The sequence below is a fragment of the Meleagris gallopavo genome, chromosome 16, assembly GCF_905368555.1.
Source record: "Meleagris gallopavo chromosome 16, MGAL_WU_HG_1.1, whole genome shotgun sequence".
In the NCBI taxonomy this organism is placed as follows: domain Eukaryota; kingdom Metazoa; phylum Chordata; class Aves; order Galliformes; family Phasianidae; genus Meleagris; species Meleagris gallopavo.
The window spans coordinates 4,059,894-4,079,539 of NC_139419.1; the positions used below are offsets into that span (position 1 = coordinate 4,059,894).

The following is a 19,646-nucleotide window of genomic DNA, read 5'->3' on the forward strand; positions in this document are numbered from 1 at the left end:
AGCTTTGCAGCCCTCTCAGCAACGGCGAGTAGCCTACCTTGCCTTCGTTGAGTTTCTTCCCAGGGTTGGTTTCCTCTGGGTGATAAAACCACTTGACTCGGACCACCATGTTGTTCCCCCACGACTCCCACATGCTCTGGATCCGGCCAATGTAGGGCAGGTTGGGGCGGCCAGCTGAGAGGAAGACCGCACAGTCTCCAATGCGAATGATCTCCTTGCCCCGGACGATGGCCTTATAGAAGAGCTTCCTGGCCTTCCCCTTCATTCCTCGTCTCTGCCAAGAGAGGATCGCCCAGGTGAGCAGCTCAGTTTCCCTCACCCTACATCCTGCCCTTTTCTGTTGGCAGAGCCAGACCCAGCCTGGTAATGACACAGCCACCACCTCGCCAGGACACTCCACAGCCTGAGCACTACTGATGGAGAATCAGAGATGTGGTCAGTGTTGCTAAACAGACATTTCCAGAAGAAAAAAAGACAGAAAGACAGGCCATGTGGGACAGCTCCCCATAACACAGTGGAGACCAACCCCAACCTCCTTACAACCTGAGCAGAGGACACATTACGCCAACAGAGCATCGCAAACCCCAAATGGAAAGGCTCCCCTTCCCAGGCAAATGGGGAAGACTTTTCTTACCTGCGTGGGCTTCCCAAACCACTTCCACAGCTGCCGTGCGGGGAGGAAGGCGGCGATCTTGGGTCTGTTCTCCACCGATGGCAGCCGCTGGCGCTTGGCCAGCTCCTTGGTGGTGGGCAGGTGGATGCCCTCACGCTTTTTGGGCCTGCTCTTGTTGCCGCTCTGCTGTGGTGCCGGCTGCTGCGCCGGCTGCTGTGCTGGCTGCTTCTGGCTCTGGGGGTGGGAGGACGCCCGGGATTTCCCTGTCTGTTTGGTTTGCTTAGGAGGGAGAGTTTGCTGCACTGAGGAACTTGGCTGGGCCTCAGCTACTTCGTCATCAGAGCTACAGGAGGAGTCTTCATCTGTAGTGGAGGAGGAAGAGGAGCTGGAACTTGATGATGAGGAGGTCGATGAGGCAGAGGAAGAGGAGGAAGAGGAGGAGGAAGAGGAGCTGCTGCTAGAAGAGGAAGAGGAGGAGGAATTGGAGGAAGAGAGAGGAGTGGATGCTCTTGAGCTGGTTGAGCTGCTGTCCTGAGCCTCCCCTCGGTTCTTCTCAGTATCCTCTTCTCCCTCTGACTCTGAGCTGCTGTCACTGCTGTTGCTCTCAGACTCCTCTACAGCTGCTGGCGCTGCTGCCTTGTCTTCCTGGTCCTTTGAGGCATTGAGGCTTTCTGCTGAGCCATCAAACTTTCCCCCAAAGTTGGCAGGATCCCCCTCAGCTGCTTTGGCTCGGGAGGATTTCTGCTTGCCCTCTGCACCCACTGCAGGTGAATAGCCCAGCCCCAAGAGACTTTTGCCATCTCTGCGACCAGCCAGACTCGAGTCCTCCAGCATCCTCATCGCCTCCTTCATCTTCTTTGTCTTTGGAGACATCACACCCTCGTGGTCCAGCTTGATCAGGATTTCACTGTCATGCTTCCTCTGAGCCTTAACCATGGTACCAAATTCCTGTGCCTCTTCTGTGGGCCTCCCTTTCTTGGCCTTGGCTTTCGATGCTGAAGCATCACTGGAGCCGAAGGCTGTCAGTGTCCCTGGGAGGTCACTGTAGGGCTCTGTGGTGAGGATGCTGCCAAACACAGCAGGCTGGTAAGTGGGTTGTGGGGGGCTGTGCAGCTTAGTGGAGATCTTCATTTTACTGGCTTTTGACCGTTTTTCCTCTGTGGGGGCAGGAGACCCTCCAGCAGGCAGTGGTTGGGATTTTCGTGACCCCTTCACACTTGATTTGCCCAGGCAGGCTGGCTTCTCAGGGACTGAAGAAGCACCAGGTGAAGGCTCCACCTGATCCTTCTCTTCAGGCAAGGAAGCCTCTTCTGCAAAGGGGAAGAAAAACACAGACATGGTATTATCCACTGAGACCGGCACTATTAGTTCAGACACAGACAGACACCAGCCCCAATCAGTCTCTGGATTGTTCCTGACTGCTTAAGGCTCCCTGCAGAGGCACAAAGGTCCTCACTGTGCAAGGACTCTCTCAACTAGCAGTGGTGACAACCTACCAGCTTTTGCCTTGATGCTTGGCTTTCTCCCTCGCCCTTTGCCCTTTGATGCAGGTTCCTCTGACCCTAGAGTAGTCCCTTCTTTTCCTTCTCCAGCATCTTTGCTGGATTTACGGCTGCGGCGCTTGGTGTTGGGTACCAAAAGGGCTGGAGAAGGCTCAGCACCTGGAATAGATCAAAGAGATGTTGAAAAGCAGTGAAAAATCATACACAATCAAGAAAAGACATGGGAAACCTGTCCCTCCCAATTCTGCAATAGAAATTGGGCCTTTTTACCCGGTGGATCATGTCCCACCACCGGTATGCACATCCACAATTGATGGTGCAACCTTTGTGATTGAAAGTCTGTGAATTAACCCTAAAATCTGAGGAAGGTGGCTGTGAACTGCCTACATTTCGTAGTGGGAAGTGTCAAGAAAGAAACGGAGAAGGAAGACTCACACTGGATCTTGTAGTCAGGTGGGAGAAGCCGGATGTGAGACAGTGGGATGCGTCCTGTGTCCCCATCGTCAAACTCCACTGTGATGAGATCGCCATCTTCCTCCAGATCCAGGGTTCCTGTGGGTTGGGGGAGTAGAAGAAGGTGTCAAAGGCAAACTTAAGAGCACAAAACACTTGCCAGGAAAGTGGGGACTGCCTTCCTCTAACTCCAAAACTCCATTTCCCACTTTTCCTATATGGTTGTCCAGGGAGAGCACAGAAGATTTAGACCACAATAAAAAATCCCTCTTAAGACTAAACCAGCCCACCTAGTGCAGAAAAGCACAGAAAAAAAACTACTGCAGTGTGACATCCCACATTGCCTCTCTGTTTCCTTCTCTTCCTGAAATATCTTCTATTTTCACTGCAGTATCTTTTATGACCTGCATTTTGCAACTACTCTCAGCAAACAGCTGAGTTCCTGTAACAACATCAACATTCTATATATCTGATAAGTAATCCTTCTTTTATACACACAAAGCATGACTAAGAGCCTAAAAGCAAGACCAGTCATGGCACAACTGTCCAGGCTTCTTCACTGGCCTTTCTATCAGGCCAGATGGGGGAGACATCAGGAAGGAATGTGTCAGAGGCAGAGCTGTGAGTGGCAAGATGATGGAAAACCTCCACAACCTCAGCAGTAATTGGTGACTGGGCTGGAGATAATTCTGATTTTTTGAAATGTGTTAAGTTTCCCCAGTATTTTAAGCTCCTAAATAACTCAGACCTGTTCCCACCAAAGCATGGCTCCTGGATCCTAAAATGCTAGTAAATCAGCATCTCAAACAAGTTGGGCATGACCTGAAAGAATGAGCCAACCGCTGACACTCATGGCAGACCTCAGGACCATCCCAGACAAGCCTGACATCCCTCAGGACATGCAGGACAGAGACATCCCTGGCTCACAGCACCTGGGCAGCCTCACCTCGGACAACTGTTCCTGGGTAGAGGCAGCGGTACTGCTGGCTCCAGTAGGCAGCAATCCTTGTGCCCTCAGGCAGGAATCGCACTGAAGGTGGCTTCACGTCAATGATCTGCTCAGAGCAAAAGGCAAGCCATTACTGATACTCTTGGCACCAGCACAGATCATCCCATCACATTCAGCATGCAGCAAACCAGATCTGAAGATGACAAGAGACAGTTCCCCCGCTGGGAGACGGCCTCCTGCCTGCAGAAATGACAGCATGAAGGACTATTTCTGTTAGTGGGGACCTCCACACCAGTGGGAGCTCTGCCCAGACTGTCTATGTGGGCAGAAACAGGGCATCCCTGCAGCCCAAGACAGTTAGCCACTTCCACCCCAGAACAGGCCCAGGCACCAAGAACAGGCATCCAACGGCCTCACATACCGCTTCCTGCAAGAGCTGCTCCAGGCAGTAGATATGGGGTCTGTTTCCCCTCTCACCTTCAACCACCACGCGGTATCTGGAACATAACGACCCAATCAGACATAGCACATGGAAGAGATCACCTGGATCAGAAAACACCTCCCTCCAAGCCCTGCCACCAGTCAGTTGAGAAGATTTAATGAAAAATAACTAGATTTTCCTGAGCACTGATAAAACAGAGTGAACTCTCCATCCCCTCCCTACCAGACTCTGTGAATTAGCCCTCAGTTGCTCTCCAGACATCTCTGCAAAACATCAAAATCCATCCCTGCATCAGTTACCCCCCCCTTTCATTCAGCAGAGCCTGGGCAGATACAGCAGCCCCACAACTCACATGTCAGGTGAATGCACCGTCTTGACATGTCCGGCATAGAGCAGCTTGTCATCCATGGGGATGAGGACACGCAGGCCATCCTTCAGCTCATCCTTGTCAATTATGCAGGAGCGGGGAGCTGTGAGGTGTTGAAGCAAGGCAGGGATTAGAGAAAGCCACAGAGGAAAAAGCAACTGCAAAGGGAGAGGGAAATCTCATTCCACCAGCGTGATCCCCCCCCTACGAAAGGACCAGCAAGCCCTTTGCAGAAAGGTACCCTTCTTGGTAATAACAATATGTCAGCAAATGAAAATAGCGCAGCTCAGAGACTGAGCTTCATCTACATGTCAGAGTTGGCAGCTCTGAAGAGCCTTGTACCTGGCAAGCCAAACTGACTGTAAATGTGGTTTCTCCACCCCAAGGAAGGATTCGTGGCTTTGGAAAAGGAATGTGTGAAAGCAACAGAGCCCTCCCCTAAGCAGCCCTGGGAAACACATTCAGCCCTGCTACTTGCACAATTAGCCCTTCCAGCCCTCCCTGCCCTCACCTGGTGTGGGTGGCCGCTCGACAAGCATGCTCAGTGGGATGTTCTCATCCTCCGAGAAGCTGCTATCTTGGTTGGGTTCAAAATCCTCCTCCGCTGCCATGCTCTCCATGAGCTTGCTGACAGCTCCTCCTTTCCCTCGGTTCTGCAGGAGAGCAAGCAGCACATCAGCTGGATGCCAACAGGCAACAATCTGATCCCATCTCACCTTCCTCCAGCAACAAACAACCTTAGGATATTGGGACAAACTCGTCTCCATCCTCAATAATGTTGAAACACACAGAGAGCCAAGTAGGTATACCCAAAATTGTTTTTTGACTAAAAAAAAAATCTTCGCTTTACTGGGTTTCCTGCCAAGCATCACTGACAGCTGAGCAAAAGCCATTTCACATCTCCTAGCCACATCTCACTCCTGCAGGCTGGGAGAGATGCCAAAGAGCAGACAGCTGTAACACTGCTCTGTGCTCACCACCCCTCTGCAAAGAGCCTGTTTTCTCTAAACACGCAGCAGACGCCATTCCTATTTCTTCTCAAAGCCTCACAATTTATTTCTTGGTGTTGCACACAGACCATATGCATTAAAATCAGAAATCATGTGAGAAAATGCAGTACTGTGTGTTATGATAGCCTGCAGTGAGCAGAAACCAAAGGTGGCCTGGCTCACCCAGGGCTGAGCACAATTCCATCACCATCTCTCCGGTCTTTGCTTTTTCCCAAAGCTTTCCCTCCACCCCCATCTCTATGCCTCAGAGAAAAATTCTGCCTACTCATTAATTTGGGGCAAGAATTCAACTGAACACTAGATGGTAGCAGCAGGCACTGTTCTACCTGCTAGCCTTTCTGGGAATTTAGGCTTCTTAAATTTTGCCTGTAATGCATCAACATTCAGGTTGCATTCAGTGTTTTCCCTCCCTCATATTGCAGCAATCCAAGGAAAGAGCACAGCTCTGCCAACCATCTTCCAGCTCATGCAGTCTAGAACCAGCCACTCACCTCTTTTTTAACCTCCTTGGCTTTCACTTTGGCTTTGCTCTTCTTGGTGGAACCCAGGGCATTGGCCAGGCTGACCCGAACGTCAGATGGGGAGCTAGGGATGCCAGGAGGAGACATGGACGAGGAAGAGGAGCAGCAGGGTGCTTCTTTACCCTTTTTCCGCTGCCAAAAATAAAAGTAAACACCACCATCATTGAAGATCCAGGCCTACACAGAGGAAGGGTGGAGCAAAGCAGGCCATGCACAGTCAGCCAGCAATTCACTGACATCCTCTGTCTCCCAGCTCTGCATTCAAGCTTCACAAATTTCAGTGAGAGCTTCTCATTACCCCAGAGACCAATTCCCGCCCATCAGTCCTTCCCTCAAAGAGCTCAGAGAAGATCCCAGCTGGCTTCATGCCACAACTAACTTGTCTAACTCTTCCCACTATCACTGATCCATCATTAAATGAACTGGAGCCAAAAGCAGTCGAGCTTTCAGCCAAAAGGATGAGTCGGGAGAAGACCATTGCCACTACCAGCCAAGGATGGTCCTCCAAAGGCACCGTGAAGATGTCAAAGGGGACATGAGCAGCCAAACAGAATGTGGACTCAACCCTTCTCTTGTCTAGCGGAGCTCATCACCTTCCCTTCATTCTGAGCTCCCAAGCGTCCCACATCAATGTTGCCAACATGTTCCTCACCTTGCTTAGCTCCTTCCTGTCCTTCCCCTTGCTGCCCTCCTTCTTGGGACTCATGGGAGCCCCCTTTCCACAGCGTCCAGACTTGGAGACAGGAGTGGAGCTGGCAGGTGCTGCAGGGGTCAGCATGGCTGATGATGTGGTGGCATCATGGAGGAAGATCCGTTCGCTGCGGCGCCGGTTCCACAGGTCATCATCGCTGGCCTCCAGCCCAAACTCAAAGCTCAAGTCCTTGGGGGACTTGAACTTCTTTAACTTGCGGCCTTTCTCAGACCCAAGCTTGGCTTTGTCAGCACTTCCAGATCCGGGCTCGAGGCTGCTTGGGGTCTGGCTTGACGGGATGCTGCTTGTTTCCAGAGACCCCTTCTTCCCCCGCAGCAATCCCGAGGGTGACTTCTTCCTAATCTTGATCTCACTCTCTGAGTCGGTGTATTCAAACTCCGTCCCTAGATGCAAAAGATTCAATCATCAGTCAGTGCTCTGGCTGAGCACAAGAGGAGCCAAACATGGCTAGAAGGTTATGGGCTCCATGGGAGATGTCAAGCCTGTTCAACGGAGCCCCGGTGTCCCACTTTCAAACCCTATCGCCCTTACAACATTCTCTAGCCCTCCACAAAAAGGAGCTTCTCACTTGAAGGAAAGCACAAACCCCACACACTGAACTTTCCTACCTTCCCAGGAGGGGTTCTGTCCAGCCTCACCTTTGTTTCTGGAGAAGGATCTCTTTCATGAATTGAATCAACCCAGATTTCAAGCTTATTTTTCTCCTATTGGCCAACAGACACCACAGAGCTATTTATTGGCTCAAACAACTGACTTTTAGTCAAAACAGGTAAATGATCCCTTGTTTGTGGAAGATGGAAATCCCCTCCTACTGGCCACTGCTCAGCACAGCAGTTTCCAGCAACCTGAAATACTGCAGTAACACCAAGATGTTCACCACCTACAGTGCATTTCCCCTCTTCAAAACCTGACAAAGGAATGTAGTAATATCATACGCCTACAGGGACAGAAGGGAAACTGAGGCAGCACCCAACTGTTGGTGTGACTTCATCTGAGGTTGACAGAAATTATTCTAAAGCTCAACAGTGAGCAGTTCCCGTAAGATAACCAGCATGTGCAGGAAGGGCATACACAACTAAACAACATTCACATGGGTAGAAGAAAATGTGCAAGGCATAAGCACAGAGAGACAACACTTTATTTCAGCCCTTCTCTTTTAAATATGCTCACTTTCCTGGCTTAAATGCAGCCTGCAAGAACCTGCTCACCTCTTCTACCCAGTCTCCCCTGAGACAGCCCCAGCACGAAAAGAGCCAGTCTGTCAAAATCAAAGCTGGCAATGCTCAAGATGAAAAGCCCTTTGGAAATTACAGCACCCGTTCCCCTCCGTCACTGCTGCCTGAGACAATTTCTAGATGTTTCCAGTTTCAAGGAGGGCAGGTTACAAGGCGATAAATTCTTAAGAGAGGCTGTTGGAACAAGTTGGCAAAAGCCTAATATAGCATGGAAATGGTGCTAAAACAAGCTGGGCTCCCAAAGAAGACATCATTTTCCATTCTGAGGTATGCTATAAATTCCATTATCACTTAATAAATATTAATAGAGAATTTATAAATGGAGCCCATATAGATCTGTCTGACTGGGAACGATGTCACCCAGGGGCATTTGTGCAGCAGGGCATGGGAAGGAGAAGAAATAAAACTCCAATTACTTCTAACAGTGAAACTGAGGGACAGGGACAGATGCACAGGGCCTGGCACAGCAAACAGGTTAGCAAAGGAACTCTTGCTTTGACTCCCTCTGCCCAGTTTCTATGGGGACACGGCTGGGATAAGCGAATTTAAGAGGTTTTCTTCTGTTTTGATGTCTCTGCTTTTCCCGGGTGCTGAAAATCAGCTGCATTTAGAACGTGCTTCCTTCCCCAAAATGCAGCACTCTGTCCATGGGGGCACCGCATCCCACTGCTAGCGTGACTGTTAAGGGTTTGCCAGGCAGGAAAAGAGGAAACTTTGAGGAAGCTGCAGGCAACTGCCCCTAGGGAAGCCACAGCTGCAGCTGCTACAACTGCCATTTCTCATGACTGTTTCTTCTTTTCTTTCCAGACAGTGAACTTGCCTTAGTATTAAGTAGCCAAAAGCAAGGACATGTCCGGATAAGAATCTGCTTTCCTGCAGCACAGCTGACCCTGAACCTTCCACCTTCTCCCCGCCACAAACCCTGAGCACAGGACTCACCCATGAGGCTCTGTCGCTCCTCCTTCTTCTTTGCCTTCTGCTTGGCCTCCAGCTGGATGATGGAAAGCGGAGGAGGAACGATGGGGCTGGGCATCGCGCTGGCAGCAAACCTCGCTAGCAGGCCCAGGCCACTCTCATCAAGAGCAGGTGAGGAAAGCCTGTCGGTGCTGTCTGTCCCATAGTCCTCCACCTCTTCCTCCTCTTCTTCATCCTCTTCCTCATCTTCCTCTGAGCTGGAATCTAGCACGCAGAAAAGAAGCAGCCTGTTATAAATCTTGTAGAGCTGTGCATCAGCCACATCTCCACCCCGAACCGACAGCTCTCCTCTGCTCTGTGCTCCCCTAAGCAGCGCTGAGCCACCCCTGAGCTAAGCCAGAAGCTGTTAGCTGCAGGCACGCACATCTTTGTGGTCATACAGCTGGTATCACCCTGCCTACCACCACCCATGGGGGACATGGCAACACAAGGTATGGTAGAGGACTCATCGTAGGCAGGAGAGGGAAAAGCAAGGTGCTGAAAAGGAAGCCACGCACCCCTTCCCTGCAGCTTTCAAGGAGGAATTAAAAGCTTAACTCCTTCGAAAATCCCAACCCTGGAGCTGTGGGATTCCCCTCCCACCCACCACTTCTTTCTCCGCAACAAAATCCATTAGTGTAATCAGAACCAGAGCTCAGGACAGAAGGGGAATACCAGAGATCAGCCTGCATTGCGGCAGGAGAAGAGGAGGACATGGAGAAGGGGCAGGAGGCAAAAATGCAAAGAGAGGGGGAAGGAGGGAAATAATAATTTGAAAGTGATGGATTTGGAATGCAGGAGGAGGAAAATTGTATCTGCAGATGAAAGGACACAAAGGGAGAAAGTGACATTTACGGGGAGCAGGCTTCAAAAGTTAGCACTACAGATGGCAACGAGAGTACTGAAACGCTCTGCCTCAAAATTCTCTGTGCCTTTTGCTTCCCTACAGTTCAGAAAAGGCAGAGCGAGCTGCCCACAGCCCCAGGTGGAACTCTGGCCAAGGAATCAGCCTGGGCTGGCACACACAGAGCACTGGGCTGGGGTTTTCCTTTACAGTGTGTGCACAGTAGGCCATGTGGGGCAGATGCTCTGAGAGGGGTATCACTCCCATCCCGACAGCACTTCCCAAGGGTCTGCCCATCAGCCCAAAGGCAATTAATTTCAAATACATCTCATCCACACTTAGTGCTGGTGAGAGTCACTGCAAAATGCCACACACACACACACACACACACACACACACACACACACAAGCACATATACATTTATATATATGTTTGTGGTCTTTCTAACAGCAAAAACTAGGTCTGGAAAACATGAAGGCTAAAATAGGATCACCGAGGCTGCTGAGAAATTCCCACCACTAGCAGGAGCCCTGCTCTGCTCCCTGAGCCTCCACTGCCCACCACCGCCTGCCAGCTGGCCAAATGGGAAACCAGATCCCTCCAACATCAGCTGCAATGAACACGAAAATCCTTTTCTTTCCACTGGTGCCCTCGGGGATAGATAAAAATGTTCCCGACACTTGGTTGTTTAAAAAAAATGCAATAACACAAGTGTTGTTTTTCCACTTTGGGTTGTTTTTTTCCATGACTTCAGAAATCGCAGGGATATCAAAAAGCAGTGCTCTCATCCTTGCATTTTATCCAATGAAGTAATGAGTGGCACTTTTGTTTTTTTAAACAGCGTACATCAGGTGGCCACAGAATACTAATTGTTGACTGCACAGAAAGCCTTTCCACACCTCAGTGGCTCACACGATCCTTTTGATAGAAAATTGCTGCTAACCCAACAGTCTTGCAGTGAATACCAAGACATCCACAGCCCTGTTCACTCCTTGCTCAAAAGCTGCATGCAAAAAAAAAACAATCCACGCCAAATTAGGATCAGATTCCTTCCCCTAACACAAGAAGGGGCACAATGGCTGTTTTTCTACCGTGTTTTGCCAAGAAGAAAAACACATCCACATGAACTCGCCTATTCTGAGCTGCAGAAGCCTCCTGCCTGCAAGCAGCAAAACGGTGCTGAGTTCCTACCTCAGCTCTGTTCTACTCCGAAGTGGGATGCCCTACTCCAACAAGTGCTCCTTACTTGAGACTCCATCCATGCATCCAAGAGGGCTCTGAATTCAGCACTCTTCCGCAAAATCAGAAAGATCAGCCCATGCAGCCCTTCCTGCTAGACCCAGAGAGCCAGGTGAGCTGAGAGCAGTGAAGAAAGCAGGCAAAATAAGGCGATGTTTTGCAGGAAAACCCCTTCACAACCTGTCCCATACCATGCAGCACCGAGCACACCTCCCGCTCAGTGCTTAAAGACTCCTCTTCCACCCCAGCCAACGTGGGCTCTGCAGCCACAAGGGCACGAGGGCACCGAGCAGCTCCGTATTTCAAAGGCACCGAGGTGAAACAGATTTAAAAGGCACGCTGAAAGCAGCCATTACTCATGCCACGGAAAACGTACGATGCAATAATGCACCCAGCAGTTATTCTAACCTCCTTCAAATATACGGTGTCACGCTACGGAGAGACAACCAGAGACAGTCTCTTGTCAGCATTATTACCAAAACACTTATATTTCTATCTGCAGGAGATTCAACCTACAGCCTGGAAAAAACCAACACATTAGAGCACGTTCACAGCCTACACTCACAGCTCTATCCTTCCCCACCACGAGGGCAGCTCTTGCTCACTCTGCTCCTCTTCCTCCTGATGTGCCAAGAGACAAAAACGACCGAACGAAACCAAAACAGCACATCTGGGGCTTCCCTCCAACCCACCTGTAAACCGAGTCCCCACATTCATAGCCCTGATGGCAAAGATATTCCTGCTGGTTCTCTGCAGCTCACTGCAAGGGCTGTACAGAATCTGAAGCCTAAGTCTGACTCCTGCTGTACCCAACCCATCTGTGGGCTTAAAACCAAACACGCACAGATGCTTTTGCACAACCTCCATCTTTTCACCTGCCAATAATTAACAGTGGGACAAAAAACATTCTGAAATATCCTTTTTTTTTTTTTCTTTCCCCCTCTTCCAGTTGTAATTCTGTAAACACTGAGCAAGGCTGAGGAGAAAACATATCAAGTGAAACATTTCTGCCATCATTAAGAGCATGTATATGTGTGTACACACCCACACACAGTCACACCGTACGCATACAATCCTGCAGCCAAAACAAACAAGAAGTCATACTGAAATGCTGGTGAAGCCAGATAAGCTCAAGTCAAAGGTTTTCTTTTTTTCCAAAATGTTTATCTGCATTAAATTCAGAACCAAAACCAATTGAAAATATTGAACTTTGTCACTGTTTTTTTTTTTTTTTTTTTTTTTTTTAATGGCATTTTATTGTAGGAGAGGAATAAATGAAGATGAATGGAGACCAGTTAAGCAGTTTGGTTTTTACAGACTGATGTAACAGGATGGACTGAGGAGGGCGTAGGGAGGAAAGGTTTGGGAAGGGGGGGGATAAAAACACACACTTAGAAGAGTCATTTCACACTGTAAAAAAAAATAGCATGATTTTTTCATAACACCAAGCAGGCCTACAGCATACAAAGCAGGCTAAGTACAGGCAGACTTTAGACAGCTCCTGGGTCATTGACATCTGATTTGTGTGATCGGTCCAAACTCTGGAGGTTACCTATTTTCAAATCTCCAATTTAAGATTGTCCTTCTTTCTTTCTTTTTTTTTTTTTTTTTTTTTTTTTAAGGCCAAACAAACCAATTCTCATCAGTTGTAGAATTTTCCTCCATGTGTGCGGTGCTGCCGACTCCAGAAGTGCTTATTAAGAACTATTAAAACATTACAATGATTGCACAGGATTGGTTGTACAGGGAAACAGTTATCCACACTGCTTGGAAAAAATAGCAGAAAAATATTCCATCATTTCTTTCAAGGGGGCAAAATCACCCTCCAAGTTAGGGAGAGCAGGGAAGAAGGCATTCATCTCTCCAGGGAAACAGTCCATTGAGAAGAAAAATGTGGGTCTTTGGTCATGGAAACTTCATGGCATTCCCTATCCTGATAGCCTCTGAAGGCCCTGTGTAGCTTTAGCTCTACTGGCAGTTTCCTCTCCAAGGTCACTGCATGAAACACCACAGGCTTTGCTCATTGCCATTAACAGCAGTGCTATGTGTGGTCGACAAGAAATCTGTATGTCCTGACAACTATCTCAATGCAGACAAAACAAGTTCTCCTGCAGCTAGTCCTACATCTGACACACACAGTGGCAGAGCCATGATACCCACTGCCCTAGCAGCAGGCAGTCTGCATGGCGGCCCAGGAAATCTTTCAGCTACAGAGAGGCAGAGCCTTTGCAGGCAATTCCATGGCTTCTCATCTTGTATCTATAAAAAAAACAAAACTCTTTTTTGCTAGGATAAGGGGTTCTCCAAGAGAAAATCAAACAGCTAACAGTAAAGCATTTCTGGAGTCCTCAAACACAGACACTCAAGCAAATCTTCCATGCAAAACTCTACATGGACAGAGGAAAGTCAAAAGTGGACAGCGATCATCTTGAAAATTATAACAAAAAAAACAAGAGAGTGCAAAGATCTACGTGTCATTATTCACGGAGGTAACATCGAAACATCTGAGGCTGACAGATGACATAAAGAAAATTATTTTGCCTACCTACATAACAATGGTCAAGGTTCAGGTTCATGGTTAGTGACCCTCGCTGAGAAGTGTCTGCCCTACAACCAGCCAACCACTTTGCTTCTTTAGTGCAGCGTGAGAGCAAATGCAAGAGACCGACACAGACATTCAAAGCATCATGGATAGGGGCAGGGGTGAAAGGGTTGGCCAAGCAGCTGCAAGGAGAAAGCGAGCACTTCTAGAAAAGCTGAGGTTATTAATCGGTTTAGTATCAGGGAAAGCCATTAGAAACCCTATTACCCAAATATCCCTTCAAGAAATGTTTCTGACAAAGAACTAAACAAAACAAGTAAATAAATAAATAAAATCAAAAACCATTTGAAGAAAAAACAAATCTGTAACCAGTAATCCCTCCCAACCGCCCCTCCGTGCCCACCTCCCACCCCCGGAGGTTTTGCATCTTTGGTTTCCCCACCATTAAATGACACCTCTGAGGGATTTACAATGCCTTTCCCCATTTGTTCCAGACTCCCCAACCTCCTCCCGTATCCCCCTCCCTTCCCCAGACTTTATCCCATAAAACCGGGATAGCTGTGTTTTAAAAAAGCAAAACAGGTCACTTGAAAAATTGACAAAGCTGATCTAGGGACAAGTTACCTATCTGCTATCTGGAGCAAAACCAAAAAGCAAAGCCCCAAAACTCGAGAACTTAGCATCAAAAAGGGATTGATATCCTCAAAATTTCCAACAGCAACAAAATAAACGAAGAAAAGATGCAGAAAGAAACAGGAAAAGGAAGAGATGTCAAGCTGAACGGAAGTAACACAGACTCTTCATGGAGATGTGGCAAACTCTCCCTTACATGAAATCCACTGTCCCCAGAACAGTTTGGGTTCTCTGAGGAATAAATTTGATTACTCTGAAACAGACTTCTTTTTAGTTTTCTTTTAGATGCACTGGTGGGCCCAGCCCAGAGTCACATCAAACTACTTCAGTATTCCATATCTTTCTGCTGTTTGAAATAGATTTGTGTTTTTTTTTTTTAGCTCAAATAGCCTTTCTTTGGAGGATGGGTTTGGAGGGAAGAAAAACAGGTGTGTGGAGGAGATTAAGATCAAAAACTAAGAATAACAAAACCAAAGCAAAATTATCCAGCCCCGTTTTCAATTAACAACTGTCTGAGCAGTGTGAAACGCTAAAAGGCTTTTGCTGTGCTGCATGCAGCTCTGCTGTGTAACATAGACGATAACAACTGGGGATGCTCTTGCTTAGCATTCAGCCTAGACGAGCTACTTTCTTTTGGGAGCGGAGGGCTCATTAAAATGACCTTTCCCCATGATTATTATTTAATGAGCGCGCTCTAAAACAGAAACCCCTTGTGCCTCTGGAGGAAAAGTCTCAAGTAATCTCTTTTCCCACTGAAGTACTAATGACAAGCTGACAAAAAGAAGCTGTAAGGAAAAAAAATTGGGGTGAGGGTGGGGGAGGGAAACTGCAGTCAAATTTAATGCAGTAATTATCACATCCTTGAGCACTACGGATTATGTGCGGGCATCTGAAAAACACTGCCACCCAAAAGGGACATAAAAACTTGCTGAGTATATTCTGAAAAGAAGAAATGCCTGTCTGTCAAATAACAGGGACCTTACGCACAGCAGCAATGAGGACAGAGAGCCCTCACGATTTACCTGCCTGCCTTTAGAGCCTAACAACACAAGAAAACAGCTGTAAATAATAATTTAAAAAAACACCATAAAACGGATGAGCAAAATAAAAACGAAATAAAAGGAGTGGGGGTGGGAGAGAGGCCTCGATTTGGACAAAGGCAGCGAGTGACAATTGCTAGCAGGGATATTTGAATAATAGAGAGTACCCAGACTAGGTTAATTCCAGTTCTACTCATGGGGAGTGGGAGCAGGAGAGGGATGCAGAGCAGGATGGAGTGAAGCAGCAACCTAATCGCCTGCTAAGAGACACAGCAAGAGAGACAAGTACACAGGTTTAGTTAAAAATGAACTCGATATGTTTAATAAAGCTTGGTATACCAAATCGCAGTACAAACATCAGGTCACACGGCCACACAACAGTATCCCGGCAGTAAAAAAAATGATAATAATGAAAAGTAAAGGAATGCAACTGAAAAAGGGAAGAAAAGCAAAAAAAAAAAAACTCCTTCCAAGCCTCTTCAAGGCCCATGCCAAAATAAAATAATAAGAGATAAAATAATAATAATAGTAATAAAAAGAATATAATGGTGGTGGTGGCAGCAAGGAAGAAAGCGAGGGAGAAACTGAAGGGAGGAAGGGAACAGGAAAGTAGGGAGAGGTGAACTCTAAAACCCAATCGATATAAAAGCTCTAAAAGAGCCAGTCGGTCATAATATCACAACGATACAGGTACAAAAAGGATAAAAAATAACCGTCGGGCTGATACAGCAGGCTACGCTGCCAAGAACAAAGATGGCCGCCCTGGCTGCGACCATCAAAATGGCTGACCCCGGCCTGAGGGCCCCCGCTCGCCCCCCGCCCGCCCCACGCAGACATGGTGGAGGGGTGCGTTTGCTATAAGCTAGTAACCTTGATCGAACGAGTCCTCCGAGGAGTCGCTGAAGGAAGATCCCGCCTCGGCCTCCTGCAGCAGCAGGCAGAAGGGCTGCTTGCGGCCCGCCGCCGCCTTGGCTTTCAGCGGCCGCCTGGCCACGACACCGCGCGGGGCCGCCTTGGGGCCGCTGGCCGCCCGGCCGCCCTTCCTGGCCGCTGTGCTGTAGAGGCCGGGCGGCCGCGGCTTGGCGGCGGAGGGGGGCTGCGCCGGCCACTCGTCCCTCAAGGATCCCTCCTCCTCCTCCTCCGAGTCCGTATCTGCAGTCAGAGGGGGTGGGAACAGCATTACCTCAGGGAACGGGGTTTGGGTGGGTTTCAGAGGGGACAGAGGGTTGTTTTCGTGCGTTTCTGCGTGAAGCCGCTTTGCGCCAAGAGGGGCTGCGCGTCGCCCTGTCCTTCCTGCCAGGCCTCCGTCACGAGCCACAGGCTCAGCTGGGGGCCGAATAAACACAGACATACACATCTCCTTTTTTCTGTTAGAAATAAACACTCTCCATCTAGATCCAGCGATCCTTTCTGCCTTACGGCAGGATCCAAGACCTGTTCTCAGCTCAGGAACAGAAAGCTGAGACAGACCTTTCCACCGTGAAGACAGCCACCAAAGATGCAGCGATGCCAATGACTGGCCGATCAAAACCGATCAACCCCAATCAGCCTCAGCTTTATCCTCTCACTTTATCCCATTTCTACACAAACTGACTCTCTTGAAGGCTTCTGATACAGCCAGAGCAACCCCAGCTGCTAAAGGGCAACACGTCCAACTCCAAACACACCACCCCAGACTCTGTACAGAGTACACCGAAACAGAACAGTGACCAAGCTCCTTGGCCCACAAACCCATTTTACCGAGCTGCAGGCAGTGAGTTTTATACAACAATCCTCTCAGTGTCAGATGAGTGCAGCAGAAATGTAAGGTGCCCCTGGATGTGATAGAAGCAGGTTTGAAGTGTCACATCTCAGCTCACAAACGCACAGCTGACTCCATAACATTATTGACATGAACTTTTCTAGCATGCAGGCAGCAGCAGATGCTCTCCAGTGTTAGCCCCAGTTGCACACCACTCCCCAACTCCATTGTGTCAGTTGTGGAGAAGAAGGAATAAGGGGTGGCAGCTTAGGAGGTCCAAAGTCCAAATACACAGAAGATTGGAAGAACCTCACTTCCATTAACACGAATGGGAACAGGATACTCAGCTCACACTCCGGATCCATGCCCAAGGTTTTTAGGACTCCAGCTAGAGAACCATGAGGTCAGGAGGAGGCACACGCATTTGGCACCGGTCCCACTCTCCTCCACAGGAGCAGCCCACCAGTCACAGGAGGTGCTGCCATATGCTCAACCTGCCTCTCCAAATCCACCATGCTTGAGTGACCAAATGACTGCCTAAGGCCCTCTCCTTGAACTTGGCACACAGCTGAAAGAACACATATCAAAGCTGAGCCATTCCAGAGATGGTTCCTCAGTAACAATAATCCTCCTGCTCTGAGATACATGTGGTGACACGGGCACAGTCCCACATCAGGAGACTTGCTGGAAAGGAGAGGACTTGGACAGCAGCTCCCTTGCTCCTTTGGGTCCAGGAAGGAGATTTTGATCTTGAAATCACAGCACCATGTGCAAGAATATGGTGAAAGCTCCTCCCAGCAAGGGGCTGTGCCTCCTCTCTAATCCTGCTTACCTCCCCAAAAGCTCCACAGCTCCCAGCTGAGGAGGCCTCGGTCTTTTCCTGGGACTGAAGTACACTGAAGAGCAGCACTACAGGGTGGTTTGTAAAGCACAACCAGTCAAAAGCTGTGTTCAAGTCCAGTGAACACAATGGCTCCTATTTTGCCACGTAAATGGTTGTTTTCATGCCAAACATCTGTTTGTGTGGAGTCACTACCTCATCATCTTCCCCATTAGTGAAATCTCTAAACTGGTCTTGTACTGCTGCCACATACATTTGTTATGCATATGAATACCCCATAAGATCTTTAACGTGGGACTTAATTAGCTGCAACAAAGGACAAGATGTGTAAGTAAGTGAGCTACCAGGCCTCAGACCATAAACTTCAAGTCCTGCACATGCTTCTCTGCCCCACTGTCTGCCTGAGCCATTAAAGACTCTTCCATGCCTAGTCCTGTGTCTTCCTAATGATATCTGCAATTCAGATTTTTCTTTCTGTAATGGTGTCTGCAGGAATCTCTACCTTGTGTGCACTTTGGGCACACCAGTAAGTAGGATGCCACAAAGCAGACTAATTCCAATGGGAAGGCTGTACGCAGCCACCCAGGAATCAAGCCACAATACTGCAGAAAGGCAGCACGATCCTTCAGACATCAATTTTCCCTGCAGACTATGCCTTTCCTACCTGCCTTCACAGCTTAACCCCACCCAACTCACCAAGTTGTCTCTACTAACCACTTCCTAAAGAGAGGCAGTGAGAACTCATCTGGCAGCTAGATGGAGAGTGTCTACTCGCACTGAAAGCAAGGACATGATTTTACTACTTCTTTCCCAGGGACAATCACAACAACACAGGCCAGGAAGGGACACGGCAATGTCTGCTACCTCTCGGATGGGGCAAGTTGGGTGGACATCTTACACTCAGCCCAAAGATGCAGCAGCATGGATTAGCCAAGGAGAAATCACCTTCCGCCCACGAGCAAAACCAGACCCATCTCCAAGACCATTCATAAGAGGTCAGAAACCCCTGCCACAAGCCCACACAACAGGTTACATCACAACAAGAGATAAATGAGGGATTACTTACTATAGGAGTAGCTGCTAACTTCAGATATTGCTGGTGAATGGGAAACCTTCAGCTGATTTTTGACTTTTAATCCCACCTCCATCTTCTTCATTTTGGCAGCCACTTTGTTTTTACCTTCCTTGGTGGATTTCAAGGACAGGCCCAGATTTTTGGACAGGTTCTTCTTCTCCTCCTTACTTGGCAGAGCCTCATGAGAAGGGAGGTACTTGCTGCCACCTCCACTAGCTTTCAACTTTCCCCCAGAGCTGTCAGCAAACTTGAAGGGGGATTTGAGTTTGTCTTGTTTGGTGAGTGACAGGGCCTTGTCGAGCTTGCTGGCCAGCTGTTCCTGATCCGATGGTACCTTCTTTTTCTTAAGTTTTAACTGTCAATGTGAAAGGAAGGGATGCAGGTGAATACAAAGCAGGTATCATGGCAGACCCCAGGATTTTTAACTACCCTCATTTCAGTCTCTTGTGCTTGTCAATTAATAATGCCTCAAAAGGAAGATCCTCGCTCCCATCGTGGTGCTAGGGAGAAAGACAGTAGCAAATAGTGCAGCTTCACCCTCATAAAGTAATATATAATCTCAAAGATAACTCAGAAAAACTGAGTTTTCTTCCAAAATAAGTATATTCACAAATTAATGTAGCTTGGAATTCTTTTCTTCTCAACACTTCCTGTTTTTTAGGATTTGTTGGGCTTGGTTTACAAGCTGTTCTCTAGATCACAGGGATTGTAAATCTTCTCTACCCCAAATTCCAGCCAAATAAATACATATTTCCATACAAGCAACCAGCTACACTGGCAGAAATGCCAAAAATACTCAAGTACTTCTCAGCAAGAGCATCAGCACCATTGCATTACAGCCAGGGCTGTTACATTCTTTTTCCATATTTTCTTGCACTTTGAAAAAAAGTAAATTTAGTTTACATGTGTTAAAGCTAGATAACAGCAGCTGT

The 19,646-nt window shown here is 48.3% G+C and overlaps 1 protein-coding gene across 3 annotated transcripts in view; it reads right to left on the minus strand.

Moving 5' to 3' along the window:
• TNRC18 (trinucleotide repeat containing 18) overlaps positions 1 to 19,646 on the minus strand; it is a 46,865-nt gene that overhangs the window by 2,869 nt on the left and 24,350 nt on the right. For all 3 annotated transcript variants that reach the window (XM_085237925.1, XM_085237926.1, XM_085237924.1), the window contains 13 exons: positions 18,706 to 19,069; positions 15,928 to 16,209; positions 8,744 to 8,983; positions 6,510 to 6,952; positions 5,828 to 5,989; positions 4,838 to 4,979; positions 4,312 to 4,429; positions 3,939 to 4,014; positions 3,515 to 3,623; positions 2,551 to 2,667; positions 2,110 to 2,274; positions 635 to 1,923; positions 38 to 274 (listed from right to left, as the gene is read on the minus strand). In XM_085237925.1, coding sequence (XP_085094051.1) covers positions 38 to 274; positions 635 to 1,923; positions 2,110 to 2,274; positions 2,551 to 2,667; positions 3,515 to 3,623; positions 3,939 to 4,014; positions 4,312 to 4,429; positions 4,838 to 4,979; positions 5,828 to 5,989; positions 6,510 to 6,952; positions 8,744 to 8,983; positions 15,928 to 16,209; positions 18,706 to 19,069 — 3,744 coding nt within the window. The remainder of the gene's footprint in view (positions 1 to 37; positions 275 to 634; positions 1,924 to 2,109; positions 2,275 to 2,550; positions 2,668 to 3,514; positions 3,624 to 3,938; positions 4,015 to 4,311; positions 4,430 to 4,837; positions 4,980 to 5,827; positions 5,990 to 6,509; positions 6,953 to 8,743; positions 8,984 to 15,927; positions 16,210 to 18,705; positions 19,070 to 19,646) is intronic.